Genomic DNA, 17,668 nt, shown 5'->3' on the forward strand with positions numbered 1-17,668 from the left:
GGAGGGGGCTGGGTGTTTGGTGACGAAGAGCCGGATCCTCTGGCTGTCTTACTCGAAGGAAACCCCCCAGGACTCCAGGGAGGCTCGCTTTCAGCCAGGCGCGCAGAGGCGTTGCAGCCCAGGGTACCTGGGTTGGCGGTGGACGGGCTCCCTAAATAAAGACCGACCATGAAAATGCGGGTGGGGGCAATCACTAACAGTGGGGCGCTACATAGACATTTATGTGTGTGTCTTTGTGTGTGTGTGTGTTGTAGCCTTTAACGTTGACTAGCTGGTGCCTGTGCCTAGCAGAAAGGAGAGCTGGAAAAGAGATTTCTGCCGGGCATCGCCACCCCTTTTAGGTACCCACTTAACCGCCTCTGATTACTGCCTTGGCGGTACCCCGTTATTTTATTTTTATTTCCGAGAAGGGAGGCAGCTCCCGGGCGTGGCTCTCCTCTCCCCCCCATCTTCAGAAGCTCCCTCTCCCGCGTTCCCTTTGTGCGCGCCGTGCGCCCTGCTTGCGCCTGGGCGCGGAGAGAGAGAAAGAGAAAAGCAGGGCTGGCCAGCTCCGTCTCGATACCCAAGGCAGGAGGACGCTGCATCTTTAAATTCTCTCTCTCTTTCATTCTCTCTCTCTGCCTCTCTCCTTGGCGTTTGATTCCAGTGCCTGGGAATCTTCAGGCAAGCTTGAAGCCTCCCGGCGCGTCGCTCCTCCTCCTCGCCTCTGCCATTGGCCGGGCTCCCGCAGACCTTGAGCCGGCTGGCTCGACGAGGCGTCCTGAGTGGGCGATCGCCTCGTCCATCCGTCCGCAGAGCCCGCCTTTTCCCCGGGGCTGGGCTAGGTTGATGGGAGGCGAGCCTCGATCGCAACTCTGGACAGCTCCAGCTACCCAAACAGACGACGTAAGAGCAGGAAAGGGCTCGGACATGGCGAGGCGGCTGCAGCGGCGCTGGCCAGGCTGACGGAGAGGCTGGTGGCTGCCCTCCCTTCTCTCTCTCTCTCTTTCTCTCCCCCACCCCCCCTTCTCTCTCTCTCGGCTCCCCTCCCGCCCCCCACACGCACTCACCACACAATTCACACACGCACACAACTGAGAGGCCTTATATCGACACCCCCCCGTCCAAAAAAAAGAAAGGAAAACCCAACACAGCAGGAGCGTCAGCAGCAGCAGCATCCAGCATCTTCCTCTGGCGAAGCGCCGCGGCTGGAGCTTTTGATCCCCCCCACCTCCTCCCCTTCCCCAGAGCCAAGCGACCCCCAGAGCTCCGTCTGCCTGCCTGCCTTCCCCCTCTGCACCCAGCCCCGCGAAGCCCCCTGGTGCCGACCACCCCTCTCCATGGACTGAATGAAGACTGCGTGCACCTCCTATCGATGCCTAACCAAAGAGCTGGACAGCTGCGCCATGAACCCGGAGATGACAATGGAGACGCTGGGCCCCTTGCACGGGCCCTCGAGCCATGAGCAGGAGCTGATGGGCAGCCCCAGCCCCCACCACCACCCCAGCAGCCGGAGCGCCGGATCGCTCCGGGTCCACCCGCCGCCGCCGCCTCCGCCGCCGCCTCCAGGCCCTCCGCCGCCGCCTTCCCACCAGGACTTGGCGTCCGCCTCGTCGCGTTCAGCCATGGTGACCAGCATGGCCTCGTTGCTGGACGGCGCGGGGGACTACCGCGCGGAGCTGTCCATCCCGTTGCACCACGCCATGAGCATGCCGTGCGACTCGTCTCCTCCGGGCATGAGCATGACCAGCACCTACACCACGCTGACGCCGCTGCAGCCCTTGCCCCCCATCTCCACCGTGTCGGATAAGTTCCACCACCCGCACGCGCACCACCACCCGCACCACCACCACCACCACCCGCACCACCACCCGCACGCGCACCACCACCACCACCAGCGCCTGTCGGGCAACGTGAGCGGCAGCTTCACCCTCATGCGCGACGAGAGGGGCCTCCCGGCCATGAACAACCTCTACAGCCCTTACAAGGAGATGCCCGGCATGGGCCAGAGCTTGTCCCCCTTGGGCGGCAGCCCTCTGGGCAACGGGCTGGGCTCCATCCACAACACCCAGCAGGGCCTGCAGAGCTACGGCCCCGCGGGCCACGAGAAGATGCTGAGCCCTAACTTCGACGCGCACACTGCCATGCTGGCCCGCGGGGAGCAGCACCTGTCGCGGGGCCTGGGCACCCCTCCGGCGCCTATGATGTCTCACCTCAACGGGATGCACCACCCCAGCCACCCCGGAGGCCACCCTCAGTCTCACGGGCCGGTCTTGGCCTCCGGCAGGGAGAGACCCCCGTCTTCTTCCTCGGGAACCCAGGTCAACAACTCCGGGCAGCTGGAAGAGATCAACACCAAAGAAGTGGCGCAGAGAATCACGGCCGAGCTGAAGCGCTACAGCATCCCCCAGGCCATTTTCGCCCAGAGGGTGCTGTGCCGTTCTCAGGGGACCCTTTCAGACCTTCTAAGGAACCCTAAACCTTGGAGTAAACTGAAATCGGGCAGGGAGACCTTCAGGAGAATGTGGAAATGGCTGCAGGAACCCGAGTTCCAGAGGATGTCAGCCTTAAGACTTGCTGGTAAGCCTTCCCACCCGTCCCTCTCGCTCTCCCCGGGTCTTTCCTTGTGTCACGGGGGGTCACCAGAATATTCGCTCTCCCAGGGAGTCAGCGGCCAAGTCTGTTGGTCCTCGGGTCAAAACAGGTTGGAGGCTAGGGAGAGAGGTTACTTCGCCTACGTGTGTGTGTGTGTGTGTGTGTGTGTGTGTGTGTGTGTGTGTGTGTGTGTGTGTAGGGCCTGAGTGCTGCACACGCTTTTGAACTTTGCTGATGGGTTGTCCTAAGAACCAGCCGCCTTGGTTTTCGGGAGAGGATGCTCGGGAGACAATGCCCAGGCCCTTTGCTCTTCTCCCCACTTCCCTCCGCGCCCTTGCCGCCGTATTATTATTATTATTATTGTTATTATTATTATTTATTCGGTGGTCTCGGTTTGGGTCTCTGTGGTTACTTCTGGATGGCGACACCTATAAACAATCCCCGAGGTTTCCATCTTCCGGGCAGGAATGCTCCAAAATTAGACATCTTCTTTGGAGAGGGTTGTGTTGTTGTTGTTGTTGTTGTTGTGTTGTGCCCCTTCTCTCTCAGGAAAGTTCCCTAGAAGATGGAGAAAAGGGAGCAGCTCTTCTCCCCTGAGCAGCTTTTAGGATGCGCGGGGAGCGGGCGCGGGAGAAGACAGCTACAGCTTTGTGTATGCTGTGAAACAGGGGTCGCCAACCTAGTGCCCCTTCCTCAGGTGATGCTGGACTTCATTGCTGACCCGCTGGCCATGCTGTCTGGGGCTAAGGGGAGTGCAAAAAGCATCTGGCGAGCGCCACGTTGACTATCCCAGCTTTGGGAAAGGACAGTGCCTTTCTCAGTTCCAATCTCTGAGTGCTGTTTGTGAATTCTTTCGTCTATTTATTACATTCGAAATGGAGCACAAAACCAAAGCCTTTATTTTTGGAGTCTGCTAAGGTGTCTGCAAGATAAATAAAAGCGTGTGTGGTTGTGTCGAGGTGGAAATCTTCCATCCTCGTCTACCCCCCCCCCCACACCGTTCCCTTCAGATATGTGTGTGTATCATTTAAAAGTCATCGTGAGTGGAAATGGGGAATTAAAACCCGGGTTCGCTCTGCGAAAAATGAGGCGCTGAGATTGAAAGCTACCAGATGAACGCATCAGAAAGCTTGGGGACTCTTTTGGGAGGGAGGGAGGGAGGGAAGCAGGGGAAAGGGCGCTATTTTCTGCAGAACAGATTGGATATATTTGAGCGTGGGGGGAGGGGGGAGGAGAGAGAACAATCACATTTTTTTGGTATATTGTTCTTTTGATGTGTGCCGAGTTGTTTGCGGGCGCCCTCTAGTGGCAGCTAAGGGAAGCCTTCTACCCCTTCTATTGTTCTAAAGATGGCAAGGAATTTCGTCCATTTGTGCGTAATGAAAAAATATTACAGTACGGATTGTTGACAAATGAATCACCTGGATAAAGGTGGGCAGGGTCGGCAGATCTTACTATGCAAATCACGCTGAATGGTCTGAAACTGGGAGACGCCAGAAGGGAATGTGTATAAATATATATATTTCCATCCCATATAATGTATGCATCAGAAGGGGGAACTGACTGCACCATGGTTTTGACAGCTATTTTGCGGTGCAGCCTCGGGTATGGAAAGATAACCCTGCGCGGGGATTCGCCTCTCATCCTTTCATCACCCTTCATCACAAGGTAGTTAGATGCCCAAGGCTAGAGTCACAGAGGAGCGTGTTGATTTCTGGTACATTGAGATCTATTGTTTCCTAGGCTTGCTCCAGCTGGGCATATTTAAACATTCTCACACAGTCTAACGCCCCCGTCCAATGTTTACAACCGCGTTTAATAAGAGGAATCTCTCCTCCTCCTCTATCCTTGACAATTGCCTCATTCACCTGTAGTTTGATTGATTCTGGTCTGTTGCAATTAATCGTTGGCTGGTATTGATTAGCAGAGGAGAAAACTACTACACAGGGATACCTCCCCCCCCCCGAGATGACTTCGCTTCCAAATTCTTCTCACCTCACCCCAATTTCCCACCCCATCTCCAAAATTACCCTCGCCTTTTACTATAGATATACCAAAGGACTGATCGATCCTTTGCAGGAGATTTCAAACCCCCCTTCTTTGGGGAGGGGGCGCTAGGAGGGTGGGGAGTGGGGTGGTTTTTCCCCTGACGCGTCTCCGGCGATTTATTAATAATTAGCATTCCTGCTCTCTTAATTATGAGCTGTGTTACCAGCTCGTGGAAAACTAAGGCAGGAGCGGAAATTAAGTGTGTGAATATTTTGCTTTCCTGGCGAGGCTGGGTGTGTGGCTACATCCTTTGTTCGTGTGTGTGTGTTGTCACGTCACTCTTTCCCTAACAAGACAGTTTGTGAACACCTCGTCTCCAAAGATGAGCTCCGCTTCCACCCGCTCCTTCCCTCCCTCTCGGCCCCCCTCCCCTTTCTCATTGGGTCTTACTGATGATAATTAACGTGAGAACCGTCTGAATTGGTCTATCGACCCGCCTTTTGCATGGTATTCCCCCTTTTAATAGCAAGGTTGTTTGCGGTAATAAAGCAACGCGTTGGGAACGAAGGGAGGGGGGCAGAGAGGGTATTACCGTGGTGTTTTCCTCTTGGTGTTACGCGGCGTTATTTTAGATTGGGGTGCTGAGAGGGTCCCATATTTCTTTCTGATTTTTCTGATTTACGCAGAGCCGAAGGAATTTCAGGATGGGGGGGAGCGCTGGAATGCACCCCAAGTCTCTTGCTTTTTAGGATTCAAGTCCTCAACGCCCTTCTTTGGAAGTAAATTCTATGGATTCCAATGGGACCGTACGCACATCTTGCGTCTAGAAGTTCATATTTCAAAGCATTAAAAAATATGCTGACCTTCAAAGCTGCCCGATTATAATCCAAAATCAGAGGTGCAAGAGTGACAATAGGTGGGAAATACTTTCCTGTCCTGCCTATTAAATATCAGTAGGCTAAGATACTATTATGAACATTTTTGGCGTCGCGATCCCATTTAGGTTGCACTTTTAACTCCACAGCGACACTTACTTCCGAGTAAACATATAGAGGCTTGTGCTCTTAGGCTGCTTCCTTGCAGCTCCCCTCTGAATGCGCTACGCGAAAGTAGGGCCCATTGAAATCAACGAGCTTTCCTTCCAGCAGGTGCGGCTAGGAGTCCGTTAAAGAGGAGGAAAAACTTGATTGTTTGATAAGGTTTCTAGTACAGCCACAATCTCGTTCCCTTCTTACTTTCAACAGTATGCGGGTTGCACGTTTTGAAAAACCGCGTGTAGATGCGCTCCGGCTCCGTTTTGGATGTTGATCCGCCGTTTTATTCCGAGTAGCCCTGGCACACTTGTTGCAACGCAGCCTAAGGAGTTCTCCACGGTGCGGGGATGGCCAATATTGCCATATTCACCACCGCAGCTTGTCTGTTGGAGAAGTTGCTGGCATTGCTCGAAGGAGCCAACGGAGGGAAGGAGATATTACCATGGACTTTACGCGTAGCTGCAGACACCAGCAAAAGCGCGGGGGACGTGCGCAGAGAAAAAGAACAAAAGCCCTCTTTCTATGAATTATTAAACTAAATCTGGGTGCTTATGGAGAGCCGGGGGAAATGGGGAATGCTTGGGGGGTGGGGGTGGATTGCGAAGCGCACTCCGGTTTGGGTTGGGGAGTCACAGAACTGGAGCCTTGGCAGCAAACCGAGGATGGAGGTTTCTGCGCATTTCAAGGGAGTGACAACCCACCGTTTGGTCCACTCAGTTTCACAGCTGCAACAGCAGCGACCTGGGCAGAGGGGTGGGGGAAGGTCTGGTCAATTTCAAGAGCCGCGTTTGAGTGATGATGGAAGGTGACTTGGTATAGTCTCTCCATCTCTCTCTCTGAGCTATTAAAAATTCATGCTCAAGCCCCACAGGGCGAGATGGGCCGCTGTGCCGGGGTGATTTCTTTACATATTTAATGTCTGTTTAGGCTGTTTGCTCAGGCAGAAAGCAGCCTGCAATAATAATAATAATAATAATAATAATAATAATAATAATAGGCAGCCAGTCGAAAAAGAAGCAGCAGGAAGAGCCGACGGGTTTCACTGGTTCGAATTTTACCATTAAAATTTATCCACACAGAGAGAGAGAAAGAGAGAGATGCAGAAGGCAGACGTTTCTCCTAACAGCCTTTTCTGGGCTGGGCTGGTAGTGGTAGCCGCGCGTAACCATCGCCAGGCCGGCCTGCCCTCGCTGGCAGAAGCTCTGAACACGCTAGTTAATTGTTTTCACCTTTGCGATAAATATCACTTATGCAAAAGTCGCCCCGCCACTCTCTCCATCCACTTCCTCGGCGCCCCCTCCCCACCCCTAAATTTAACGATTTTCAATTAAGAGGAAGAAACATAACAGGAAGAGGGAGGGAGGGAGGGACAGAGGGGGAGACAGGCCAGATAATCACTATAACGCATGCATTGATTATATTTGTGTATCTGTGTGTATCTAGGCATATAACACATGCATACATTTCGCTGGCTGGCCAGCAGTGCAAGCGGGAGACATTCCGAGGGATTTTATTTGCTCCACGCATATATATTCCTTTTCCATTGCTGTGCGGCGCTGGTTATTAATGAACGCCCACATTTTCCTCGAACGGCTAATATTAGTGCTATCAGGAAGCTATCGTTTCGATTAACACCCGGTGTTCCTTTAATTACCATTCCCTCATTTGCCCTCCCCGCCTCCCTCTGGGGAGGATTGCGGGGGTGGAGTGGGGGGGGGGGGAGAGAGAGAGACCTTCAGCCCCCGGCTGACATTTTCTCCTCTTGTTATGGCGAGTTCTGAATGCGCAATGGCCGTTGCGCAATTCCAGAGCATCAGATGTGCGCCTAATTGGCACAGGAGCACATGGTCAGGTTCCCACTCAGATCAATGCAAATGTTTCTGTTTGCAAACAGGAGGACTCTGTCCTCCGCCGCCGCGCCTCCCTTCCCAGAAGACACCTATTTCGTACAGAACATTTCCCTTCTTTAAAAAAAACCAACAGCATTTATTTGTGTGAGCGTTTTAGGTTTTAGATTTCCCTTGCTGTCCTAAAGATATGTTAAATGATAATTTGTGGCTAGGGTAAGCAAGCACACTCATGGAGGGAAAACAAAACAAAAAACAATGGAATTTTGACATCTGCCAGATGTTCCAAGCCACCCTAATGCCAAAGGAATAAGGGCATTGGCAGATGATTTAAGGGTGGTTAATTGTGGGATATGCAGATCGTGGAGTAATAGAGGGCACAATTATAGTGGCAATTAAGCACCTCTGAAGTCTCACTGAAATCGGTGAGAGAGAGAGAGAGAGTGCGCCTTTGTGTGTTTCAGTATCGCACATAGGAATCAATGGGATCTGAGAGTGCTTAACAGTGGCTGAATCAGCCCTGTGTCTGCTTCGTTGAACACATGCTTGTTTATAGATCTCTGCTATTTGCTTTATTCATTCATTTGTTTTGCTTGCTTGCTTTAATTGCAATTTTTGTGTTGCCTTGCGATTTCATGCCATGAGCTGGCTGAAGAGTCTTTGGCCTCTGAATATGGGGTGTACAGTATATATTATATAAGAGAGGAGAGGCAGAGCAGACTGGGATTTTCTCCAGTGCAGACTGGGAACTGCACAAGAGTGGTGCAAGCATATTCATTATGAACCATACAGATTACTGAATACAGCTGTAATAGGTCAGGGAAATGGGGAATGACTTCGGCCTAATGACCACTGAAAGAATTACACACCCCTTACACAGCTCTGACTTATTTCTATGGAGCTTTTGCAGGACCACCTACCAGTGGATTATGTTCATACATTGTGCATGATAGTTACAAAATAGGCTTACTCCCAATAATATATACCTGATTCCTGCAACCTGATTGAATTATTCCCCCACCCCCAATCTAAACTGCAATGCACACACTACCAAAACCAGTGACCAAAACACCCATTAAATTATTGTGAAATTCACCCTGTACTAAGGATACAGACCTAAACAGACTTGCTTTGGAGTCAGCCCTGTTAAATTCATTGATACTTATTTCTGACCAATTTTTAATTATCCTTAAATACTCCTTAAACTTGTATCAATGGACACAACCCAAGAGAGTTTGGAGCATATTTAAAACCAGTGAACTTGAGCATGAGTAAGAGTTATAGTTCAGCAATATGTTTAGAAGCAGAGTGCTATTATAATATACCAATGCCGGAAGAATACAGTGTCAGCAATAATAACCCAAGAATAATGTAATGCAAACCACTCTGTTAGTTGAATACTGCACGTTTTGGCTAATCTTTTAAAAACAAATTTATTCATCACAATGTGCACATGTGTTGTGCTATCCTGGTGTAAAAATGGTGATGCGCATGTGGAAAGAATATTCTGCAATCAAATAATCATTTTGGATCCTGTGAATGAAATAGTGTGTTGTGCAGAAGGAGGGGGATAAATACTAAGTCATATTGCCATTGTCGAACAGATCATCAGTACTAATCACCAGGGCTGGGAAAGACATTTGTTTGGTCATGCCTATGGAATGAACACTTCCCGAACAAACTGAAATACATATTTTCTTCAATATTTGCACTCACCCAAACTTAGCAATGCAGCTCAGTATCCAAAAGTGCATACAAAATTGTACATATTATGGGGAGATTGCACAAAAAATGCCTATATTCACAAAAATAACATACAAAAACGATGGGTGTGTATCTAAGTGGAAACTACTAGCAAAAATATCTATATTAGACAAGGTTGCATACAAAAATGTGCGCAAGTGTTCATGCAAACTATTTTTTAAAGATAATAATTTTAAAAATTGCAAAGGGATATGGAAATGGGGAGAAGTGACCTTAAGGCTGAAGAAATGAGAAATAGAAATTGACCAATCCATCCATTTTTATTTATCACATATAGATTCTATCTCTAGACTCAGAAGGTGGTGAGACCTGTCCAAAATACAGAACATAAGTTTTGAATGCTATGGTTTGAGGGATTTTGAATGCTATGGTTTATGCAGTCTTTAATTCTATGGTTTGTGCAATATGGTTTGTGGGGAGACAGAGAGCTGTGTCAGTATTTATATATAAAGTATAAAGCACTGCTTCGTGGCGGGCTTTTTAAGTTCAGCAGTGTGTATGCAATATCTCTGATTGGTGCCTGTATGTATATTACATGTATTTTGCTTTATGCATTCATATTCCCACCCTTTTTAGCAATTTCAATCAGTACCTTCCAAAATTTGCCTGGGTTTGTTTACACATCCCTCTCTGTTTATTCTGTAGCCTGTCACTGCAACATGCAGATATAAATAATGAAAACATTATGAGAGAGAGAACAGATTTGGAGCACCTACTCATATCAAAGCCTTTATAACAAAACACACAGTTTCCCCTCTTCCAAAACAAACCATCTTGCAATACCATAACATTCAATACTATGTTTTATATTTTAGACAGGTTGTCACAATGCAATCTCTTTTTATTCATAGATATTGGTGGGCAAAATATTTGCGTGCACAGATACATTACGGAATATGCAGCAGTAGAGAATAAGCAGCCAAGAATCATTTGACCCAAATCAAGATGCAAAATTCTGTCCCACACCTTTTTCCTCCATTTTCCTCTAGCCTAGCACACAAAGCCACCTCTGTCCCTGGAGTGTATGGCAGGTTTTACTTCTAGCCAGACTAACAATTTCTTCTTCCCTTACAGAAGCTGGACGGGGGACTGTAAACATTCTGACAGTTTTTGAGTGACTGGAATGCTTATGAGCATTCTTGGTCATAATAACAACCCAATCAACTGGTGTTAGAAAATTCCCGGTCACAAGTGGAATAATGATACTTAGCCACTGCTGTGTTTGAAACACATGCATACACGATAACGATCATGTATTAATAATCTGCCTTTTAACCAATTCGTTGAATAAAATTTAAATAACTTACATACTACAAAAAATGGAATATGTGGTTATTTTTCAGACCTTGAATAACTTGCAATTTACAGGGCAATCTATGCACATCTACTCAACTAAACTCCACCAATTTCAATAGGAATTACTCTTAGGTAAGTGTGTGCAGGGTTGCAGCCTTGAGAAACGAAAGCTGCTTCACATTGTTGGTACCATGGACATACTTACAGTACATGGTACCTTGGGTTAAGTACTTAATTCGTTCTGGAGGTCTGTACTTAACCTGAAACTGTTCTTAACCTGAAGCATCACTTTAGCTAATGGGGCCTCCCGCTGCCGCCGTGCTGCCAGAGCACAATTTCTGTTCTCATCCTGAAGCGAAGTTCTTAACCCGGGGTCCTATTTCTGGGTTGGCGGAGTCTGTAACCTGAAGCGTATGTAACCTGAAGTGTATGTAACCCGAGGTACCACTGTAATGTTATAATTTCCTTTGCTTGTTGCAGTAACGCAGCAGAATTTTAAAAAAGGTGTGTGGAGGGATAAACAGACACACCAACTCAAAAATTGGCCTCACCCTTTAAAATTAGCCCATTCCCAATCAATCAACTAGGGTCCAATCCAAGCACACTCACTTGCAGGGAAACTATTACACTTAAGGCTTACTTCTGACTAAATATGCTTAGAACTGGTCTATAAAGGCTTGGTTGATTAATCTAATGATCAGACTGATTAAAGCTCGCTGTCCTTATATTACCAACTTTTTAGCTAATTGAAAAAGTTTTGATTTACTGGATGTTGTTATCCGTCTTTCTTTGGAGGCAATGGAAAAGTGTCTCCCTTTTGGGGGTGAAGTCAAACTGTTGGAAGGTTGCAGCGTTTGCTGTGGCTGCAGAGACTGATACAGGAGAGACATGTGTTGTTGCAGCTGGGGCAGATGAAGTTTCTCCTCTGGTCACGGCTATGAATGCATGACCTATCTGTCTGTCTCCAGGCACTATAACCAAATCATATGTGTATGTATTATTCTGTCTTGCCTGCCACTGTGAGTACTTTCTGAAATGCAGTCTCTTGAGTCTCTGGTATGTTTCTGCAACAGGCTATGCCATGCCACGTATGTGCACAGAACTACGGAGGGGCCATAACTTAGCAGGTATTTTACATACAGGAAGTCTGAATTTTTATTCTTGGCATGTTCACTTAGAAAGGTCAGAAGTGTGGTAGGACTCAGAACAACTTATCCCTGAGATCTTGGAAAGCCACAGGCAGCAGTAGGCTTAGAAGAACCAATAGCCTAATTTGATTTTTTTTTAAAAAAAAGCTTTATGTTACACTCCTGTGTTATGATAAGTCACGACATATTGCTTCCATGAAATTCGTCCTAAAAATATGAGCATCCTAAGCTCAAGAGAATGTGGTTCAAGAGAAAAACGGGTGTTCTAGATTCAAATTCTAATTCAGGAACTTGTTAGTCAGGACTGGGCCTGTTGTTGTTTATAGGTTTGGGCAAGTTGTTCTTTTGACTTGCCCATCTGTAAAATGGGAGCAGTAATGAACTATCTAGATGAGTCGTTGTGTGGCTCAAGAAGCAGTGTTTGTGTGTGTGTGTGTGTGTGTGTGTGTGTGTGTGTGATGCTTGCTTTAATATGAATTTTCTTTCAAATAAAATAGTGTCATTTGGCTTGTTCTAAATTCATGTCCTCATTGAACCCCTTACATGCCACCAAATTTTACACTGGAACCACAACATGAATGATTTCAAGGTGTGGGGCTCAGCCCAGACAAATCTAAGCACATTTAATCCTCAGTTGCTTTAAATGGAAGAGATTTAAGCACATGTAACAGGTAAGGACTCGGGTGGCGCTGTGGTCTAAACCACTGAGCCTAGGGCTTGCCGATTGGAATGTCGGCGGTTCGAATCCCCACAACGGGGTGAGCTACCATTGCTCGGTCCCAGCTCCTGCCAACCTAGCAGTTCGTAAGCACGCAGTGCAAGTAGATAAATAGGTACCGCTCCAGCAGGAAGGTAAACGTCGTTTCCATGCATTGCTCTGGTTCTCCAGAAGAGGCTTAGTCATGCTGGCTACATGACCCGGAAGCTGTACGCTGGCTCTTTCGGCCAGTAAAGTGAGATGAGCGCCGCAACCCCAGAGTTGTCCGTGACTGGGCCTAATGGTCAGGGGTCCCTTTACCTTTAACAGGTAAGGACTCTACTCTACACCCCATGTACAAAAAAGCAATCAAGACACATGTAGTAGGAGCAGACCTTATCACTAACCTATAGCAGTGCCCATGTAACTTCCTTAAAAGGAATATGAATGAAGTGGCTCTATGGAAGTAAGTTTATGCAGTTCTATGGAAGTAAGTTTATGCACTGCCTAAACTCTGTCATTCACTGCATGAGCAGAAGTCTCAGATCCCAAGCAGTAATGGCACTGCTTCATTCTGCTTTGGTTAGATACCTCCTTGTTTGGAGATCTGTCTCCAGTCCTGGGTCCTTCAGTTTAAAGGACATCTGCCAAGTGTGTCTGGAGGAGGGCAACAGTGCATTGCAGGGGAAAGAAAGCAGCTATTGTGCTTATTTTACTGCAAAGCATCCAGATAAGGCAGTCTCCAGTCTCATAAAACCAGAGGGGACAGACGACCTAATTGAGTGGTATGGAACCAGGTGTTCTTGGGCTACAGCTCCCTGCCCACTGGCCATTCCAGCTGGGGCTGATGGGAGATGGAACCCAACAACAGCTTGGGCACCAGAGGCTTCCCCCCACCCCTGATCCCTGTGCCTTGAGTTACTCCAAGTCCCATGGCCAAATGAAAGGATGGAGCTCAGTGCTAGAGTATCTGGAAGCAAGAGCTCCTGCCAGTCCGTGCAGGCAGTACTGAACAGTACTGAACTAGTTGGGCCAATGGTCTGACTTCATAGGAAGCAGCTTTCTATGTTCAGCTCGACTGTTCCCCTCACCCTCTGGACTGAATGTTGGAAAGTTGGGTAATAAATTGGTGGGGGTCTCATCTGACCAAAAGGCTTTCAGTTCTTGATCCATGTGCTATGAACCATAGAGTCATAGAATCAGAGAGTTGGAAGGGATCACAAGGAATCCTCTCAAGGAATCTCAATTAAAGTATCTATGATAGGTGACCATCCAACCTCTGCTTAAAAACCTCCAAGGATGGAGAGTCCACCACCTCCTGAAGGAGACCATTCCACTGTCAAACAGCTCTTAATTTCAGAAAGTTCCTCCTGATGTTAAGTCGGAATTTCCTTTCTTGTAACTTGAAGCCATTGGTTCGAGTCTTACCTGCCAGAGCAGGAGAAAACAAGCTTGCTCCATCTCCCATGTGGCAGCCCTTGAGATATTTGAAGAATATTATGCACTCACTGCTCTCCATGTTTCCTTTTTAGAGGAATTCAGGCCCTTCTTCCGCATTCTTTAGTGTGGTATACAACCACACTATCCCACCCTTGTGCCCTCAGTGCCCCCTCTGCTCCAGAGGACTGAGGAGAAACACAGAGCAGATCTAGAGGGGACAGGGCAGTGTGGGGAGAAGAGGGAGGAGGAAGTTTCATTGCGCAACTCAAAGGCATTGCACTAACATAACTGCCCAGTCTGTCATTCTTGTGTTTGCTTTATTCCCTGGGCCTTTGTCCCTCAACATAAATTTACTGGTTTGAAGTATCTGCATGCATTACTATATTATACTCAAACGAATGACCAGGAGGGCTGCCTTATGGCAGTTTGATACAGTGGTACCTCGGGTTACATACGCTTCAGGTTACAGACTCCACTAACCCAGAAATAGTACCTCGGGTTAAGAATTTTGCTTCAGGATGAGAACAGAAATTGTGCTCCAGCGGCGCGGCGGCAGCGGGAGGCCCCATTAGCTACAGTGGTGCTTCAGGTTAAGAACAATTTCAGGTTAAGAATGGACCTCCGGAACGAATTAAGTACTTAACCCGAGGTACCACTGTATTAGTGAAGTGATACACACGGTTCTCTTTAGAGGACAGAGGCCCTGTTAAGACCATTTGGTCCAAAGTCTAAAATTACCTAACTTCACCTCTAAAGCAAATGGCCAAAAACCAACCACCCCATCCTTGTCCATGCCAGTTTCACCCTTCGTCATGACTGCCACTTCTGTCCCCACAGTCTGTTCATAGGTGGCTCTTGTAATTGCAGAGGGGCATGTGGGAACTGGAAAATGAGGCCCCAGCGAATTGCTCCATACATGTTTCCAGGAAAAGCTGTTGTCTGAATGCAGGCCATAGGTCGGTGGCAGAGCACATCTGTACACAGAAGGCCCCTGTGATCCAGCTGTGCAGGGAAGGGCCATAGCTCAGTGGTAGAGCAGCCGCTTTGCATGCAGAAGGTCCCAGGTTCAATCCCCGGCAACTCCTGATATGGCTGGGAATGATTCCCAGTCCAGAAACCTGGAGAGCTGCTGCCAGTCAGTGTACGCAGTGCTGGGCAAGGTGGGCCAGTGGTCTAAAGCAATTTCATATGAGTGTGTTTTCTTGCGATGCTAATTGCATGTTTTAAGTATGTTATTTTCCCAGTGGGAAACATCTTATCTGGAAGTAAATCTGGCTGGTTGCAGTAGGACTTTGCTTTTGTATAACTTAACCTGACCCAGCCAAGAGTGTTTGTATTGGCTCCTGTTCTTGCCTGGTTTTTCTGGATGCTGTTTAGAAGCTATAAACCACTTTCAGTTCTGTAGGCCAAGCTGAACTCATTACAGTACCTGGCCTTAGGCAAGCTGTTAGATCTTGGCTTGCAGCAGCATGGGGTGGGGGATAACAGCAATGACCCATCCCACAGGATCCTAGAAAGGACAAATAAAGGTAAAGGGGTAAAGGGACCCCTGACCATTAGGTCCAGTCGTGGCCGACTCTGGGGTTGCGGTGCTCATCTTGCTTTATTGGCTGAGGGAGCCGGCGTACAGCTTCCGGGTCATGTGGCCAGCATGACTAAGCTGCTTCTGGTAAACCAAAGCAGTGCACAGAAACACCGTTTACCTTCTCGCCAGAGTGGTACCTATTTATCTACTTGCACTTTGACATGCTTTTGAACTGCTAGGTTGGCAGGAGCAGGGACCGAGCAACGGGAGCTCACCCAGTTGCAGGTATTCGAACCGCCAACCTTCTGATCGGCAAGTCCTAGGCTCTGTGGTTTAACCCACAGCACCACCTGCGTCCCTTAAGGACAAATAGAAGCACTTAATTTGGGCACTTAATGAAAGCCGTCTAAAAATACCAGAGCATGAATGGGAAGGACTGGGACGGATGGAAGTCCAACCACAGAATAGTCATAGCTGGTGCGCAGGGTTGCAGCCTTATTGACTAAGAAACCCTCCTAGATCTGAGTAAGCATGCACAAGACTGGGTTGAAAATTTAATGGAACATACCTAACACCTATGAACGTTTGATTGCTTTGCTATTGGTGCAGCAATAAAACTGCTAGCACATTTGCAAAGCTAAGCATGATTTCAAATTGGATGGGGGACACTGTGTCCTGGACTGGTTGGACACAGAGGAATGGTGGGAAGAACCAACTGGGGAACCATCAAAGGAGCCCGGCAAGTGGTGGTGGGTTGACAATGAGTAGTCAGAGGGAGATGACTAGGAAGACCAGGTGGTGAGCTGGGAGAGTCTGTGGCAGAGAGAATTCAAGAATCAGAAGCTGAAGCTGGCGAGTGGGAGGAGAGCGAGAGGCAGAGATTATTCAGGCCGGTGAAGAATCATGGGTATCTCTCCCTCCGGCTGTGACAATCTCCTCTCCCCACTGTATCCCAGAACCAGGAGAGGCATGCAAAGGGCGGAGGAGAGATTGGCTGCCCCTATGTAGGCATAGTCTCCGATTGCTTGGAAAAAAGGAGATATAGACAGCTGTGGGGATGGGAGGGACCTTCAGTCCCAGTAACTGATTTCCTGGAGGAAGACCCACCAGGGATGGACTCCTGTGCTAATAAAAGGTTAGCTCCAGCTTTGGAGTGTGTACTGACCAGCATGCTTTGTGACACCTCATGTTGAGATTCCTGCATTGCAGGGGGTTGGACTAGATGACCCTTGGGATCCCTTCCAACTCTGAAATTCTGGGATTCTATGATTCATCAATCCAGCCAAAGCTAAGCCTCCTAAGGATGCACCATTACGAACTTCCTAGTACATGTGTACCAAATGGGGCAGCACTTCATTGATTTTATTGGCTGATATTTTTAGAAGTGTGTTTTTAATTCTGCCTTTGGAGTCAATGAGACCAGGTGGGTCATGCTCACCATTTATTCTGATTCTCCACATTCCCAGTGCTTTGGCAGACCTAAGCCTTGAGTCAGGAGCTAGGAGAGGAGAGTGTAACTCAGTGATAGAGCACTAAGGTCCTGGGTTCAGTCCTTGCCTTCTATAGTTGGGAATAGCCTGGTGATGTGAAAGACCTCTATGCCTGGGACCTGTCCTCTGATCTTTGTGTGTGCCAGTCTGCAGGCTGGATTAAGACCTTTAGAGGTCATAAACAGGGGAAAGGTTCAAAACAAAAAGAACACTAGACAGTAAAAGAAAATATTGTTTTTAAAAGTGACACAATAATAATAATAATTTATTATTTATACTCCGCCCATCTGGCTGGGTTTCCCCAGCCACTCTAGGCGGCTTCCAACAGAACACTAAAATACAATAACCTATTAAACATTAAAAGCTTCCCTAAACAGGGCTGCCTTCAGATGTCTTCTAAAAGTTTGGTAGTTCTCTTTGACATCTGGTGGGAGGGCGTTCCACAGGGCGGGTGCCACTACCGAGAAGGCCCTCTGCCTGGTTCCCTGTAGCTTTGCTTCTTGCAATGAGGGAACCACCAGAAGGCCCTCGGCGTTGGACCTCAGTGTCTGGGCAGAACGATGGAGGTGGAGACGCTCCTTCGGGTATGATGGGCCGAGGCCATTTAGGGCTTTAAAGGTCAGCACCAACACTTTGAATTGTGCTCGGAAACGTACAAAACTTCTATGCATACAGGTATTAAAACAGTTTTGTTCCTAGCTTTTCTGATTGCAAATTTATTTCCAAGAGAGATCCATCCTTCCTTCCTTTTGGTGCTCCTGCTTCGCTTGCCTACTGGCCGCTACTCCAGCGCTGCCAGTCTGAGCAGGCAACAGAAGGCTACCTAGGCGAGCAGCCTGGCGGCCAGGTCTCTCAGGCAGCTTT

At 48.2% G+C, this 17,668-nt stretch overlaps 1 protein-coding gene across 1 annotated transcript in view; it reads left to right on the forward strand.

Moving 5' to 3' along the window:
* The first annotated feature begins 842 nt into the window (after positions 1-842).
* The window catches only part of ONECUT2 (one cut homeobox 2), a 70,377-nt gene continuing 53,551 nt past the window's right edge, over positions 843-17,668 (forward strand). Inside the window, exon 1 of the mRNA XM_083575748.1 lies at positions 843-2,559. Coding sequence (XP_083431874.1) covers positions 1,329-2,559 — 1,231 coding nt within the window. The 5' untranslated portion in view covers positions 843-1,328. The remainder of the gene's footprint in view (positions 2,560-17,668) is intronic.

Source organism: Podarcis filfolensis (assembly GCF_964270895.1).
Source record: "Podarcis filfolensis genome assembly, chromosome: 11".
NCBI classification, from domain to species: domain Eukaryota; kingdom Metazoa; phylum Chordata; class Lepidosauria; order Squamata; family Lacertidae; genus Podarcis; species Podarcis filfolensis.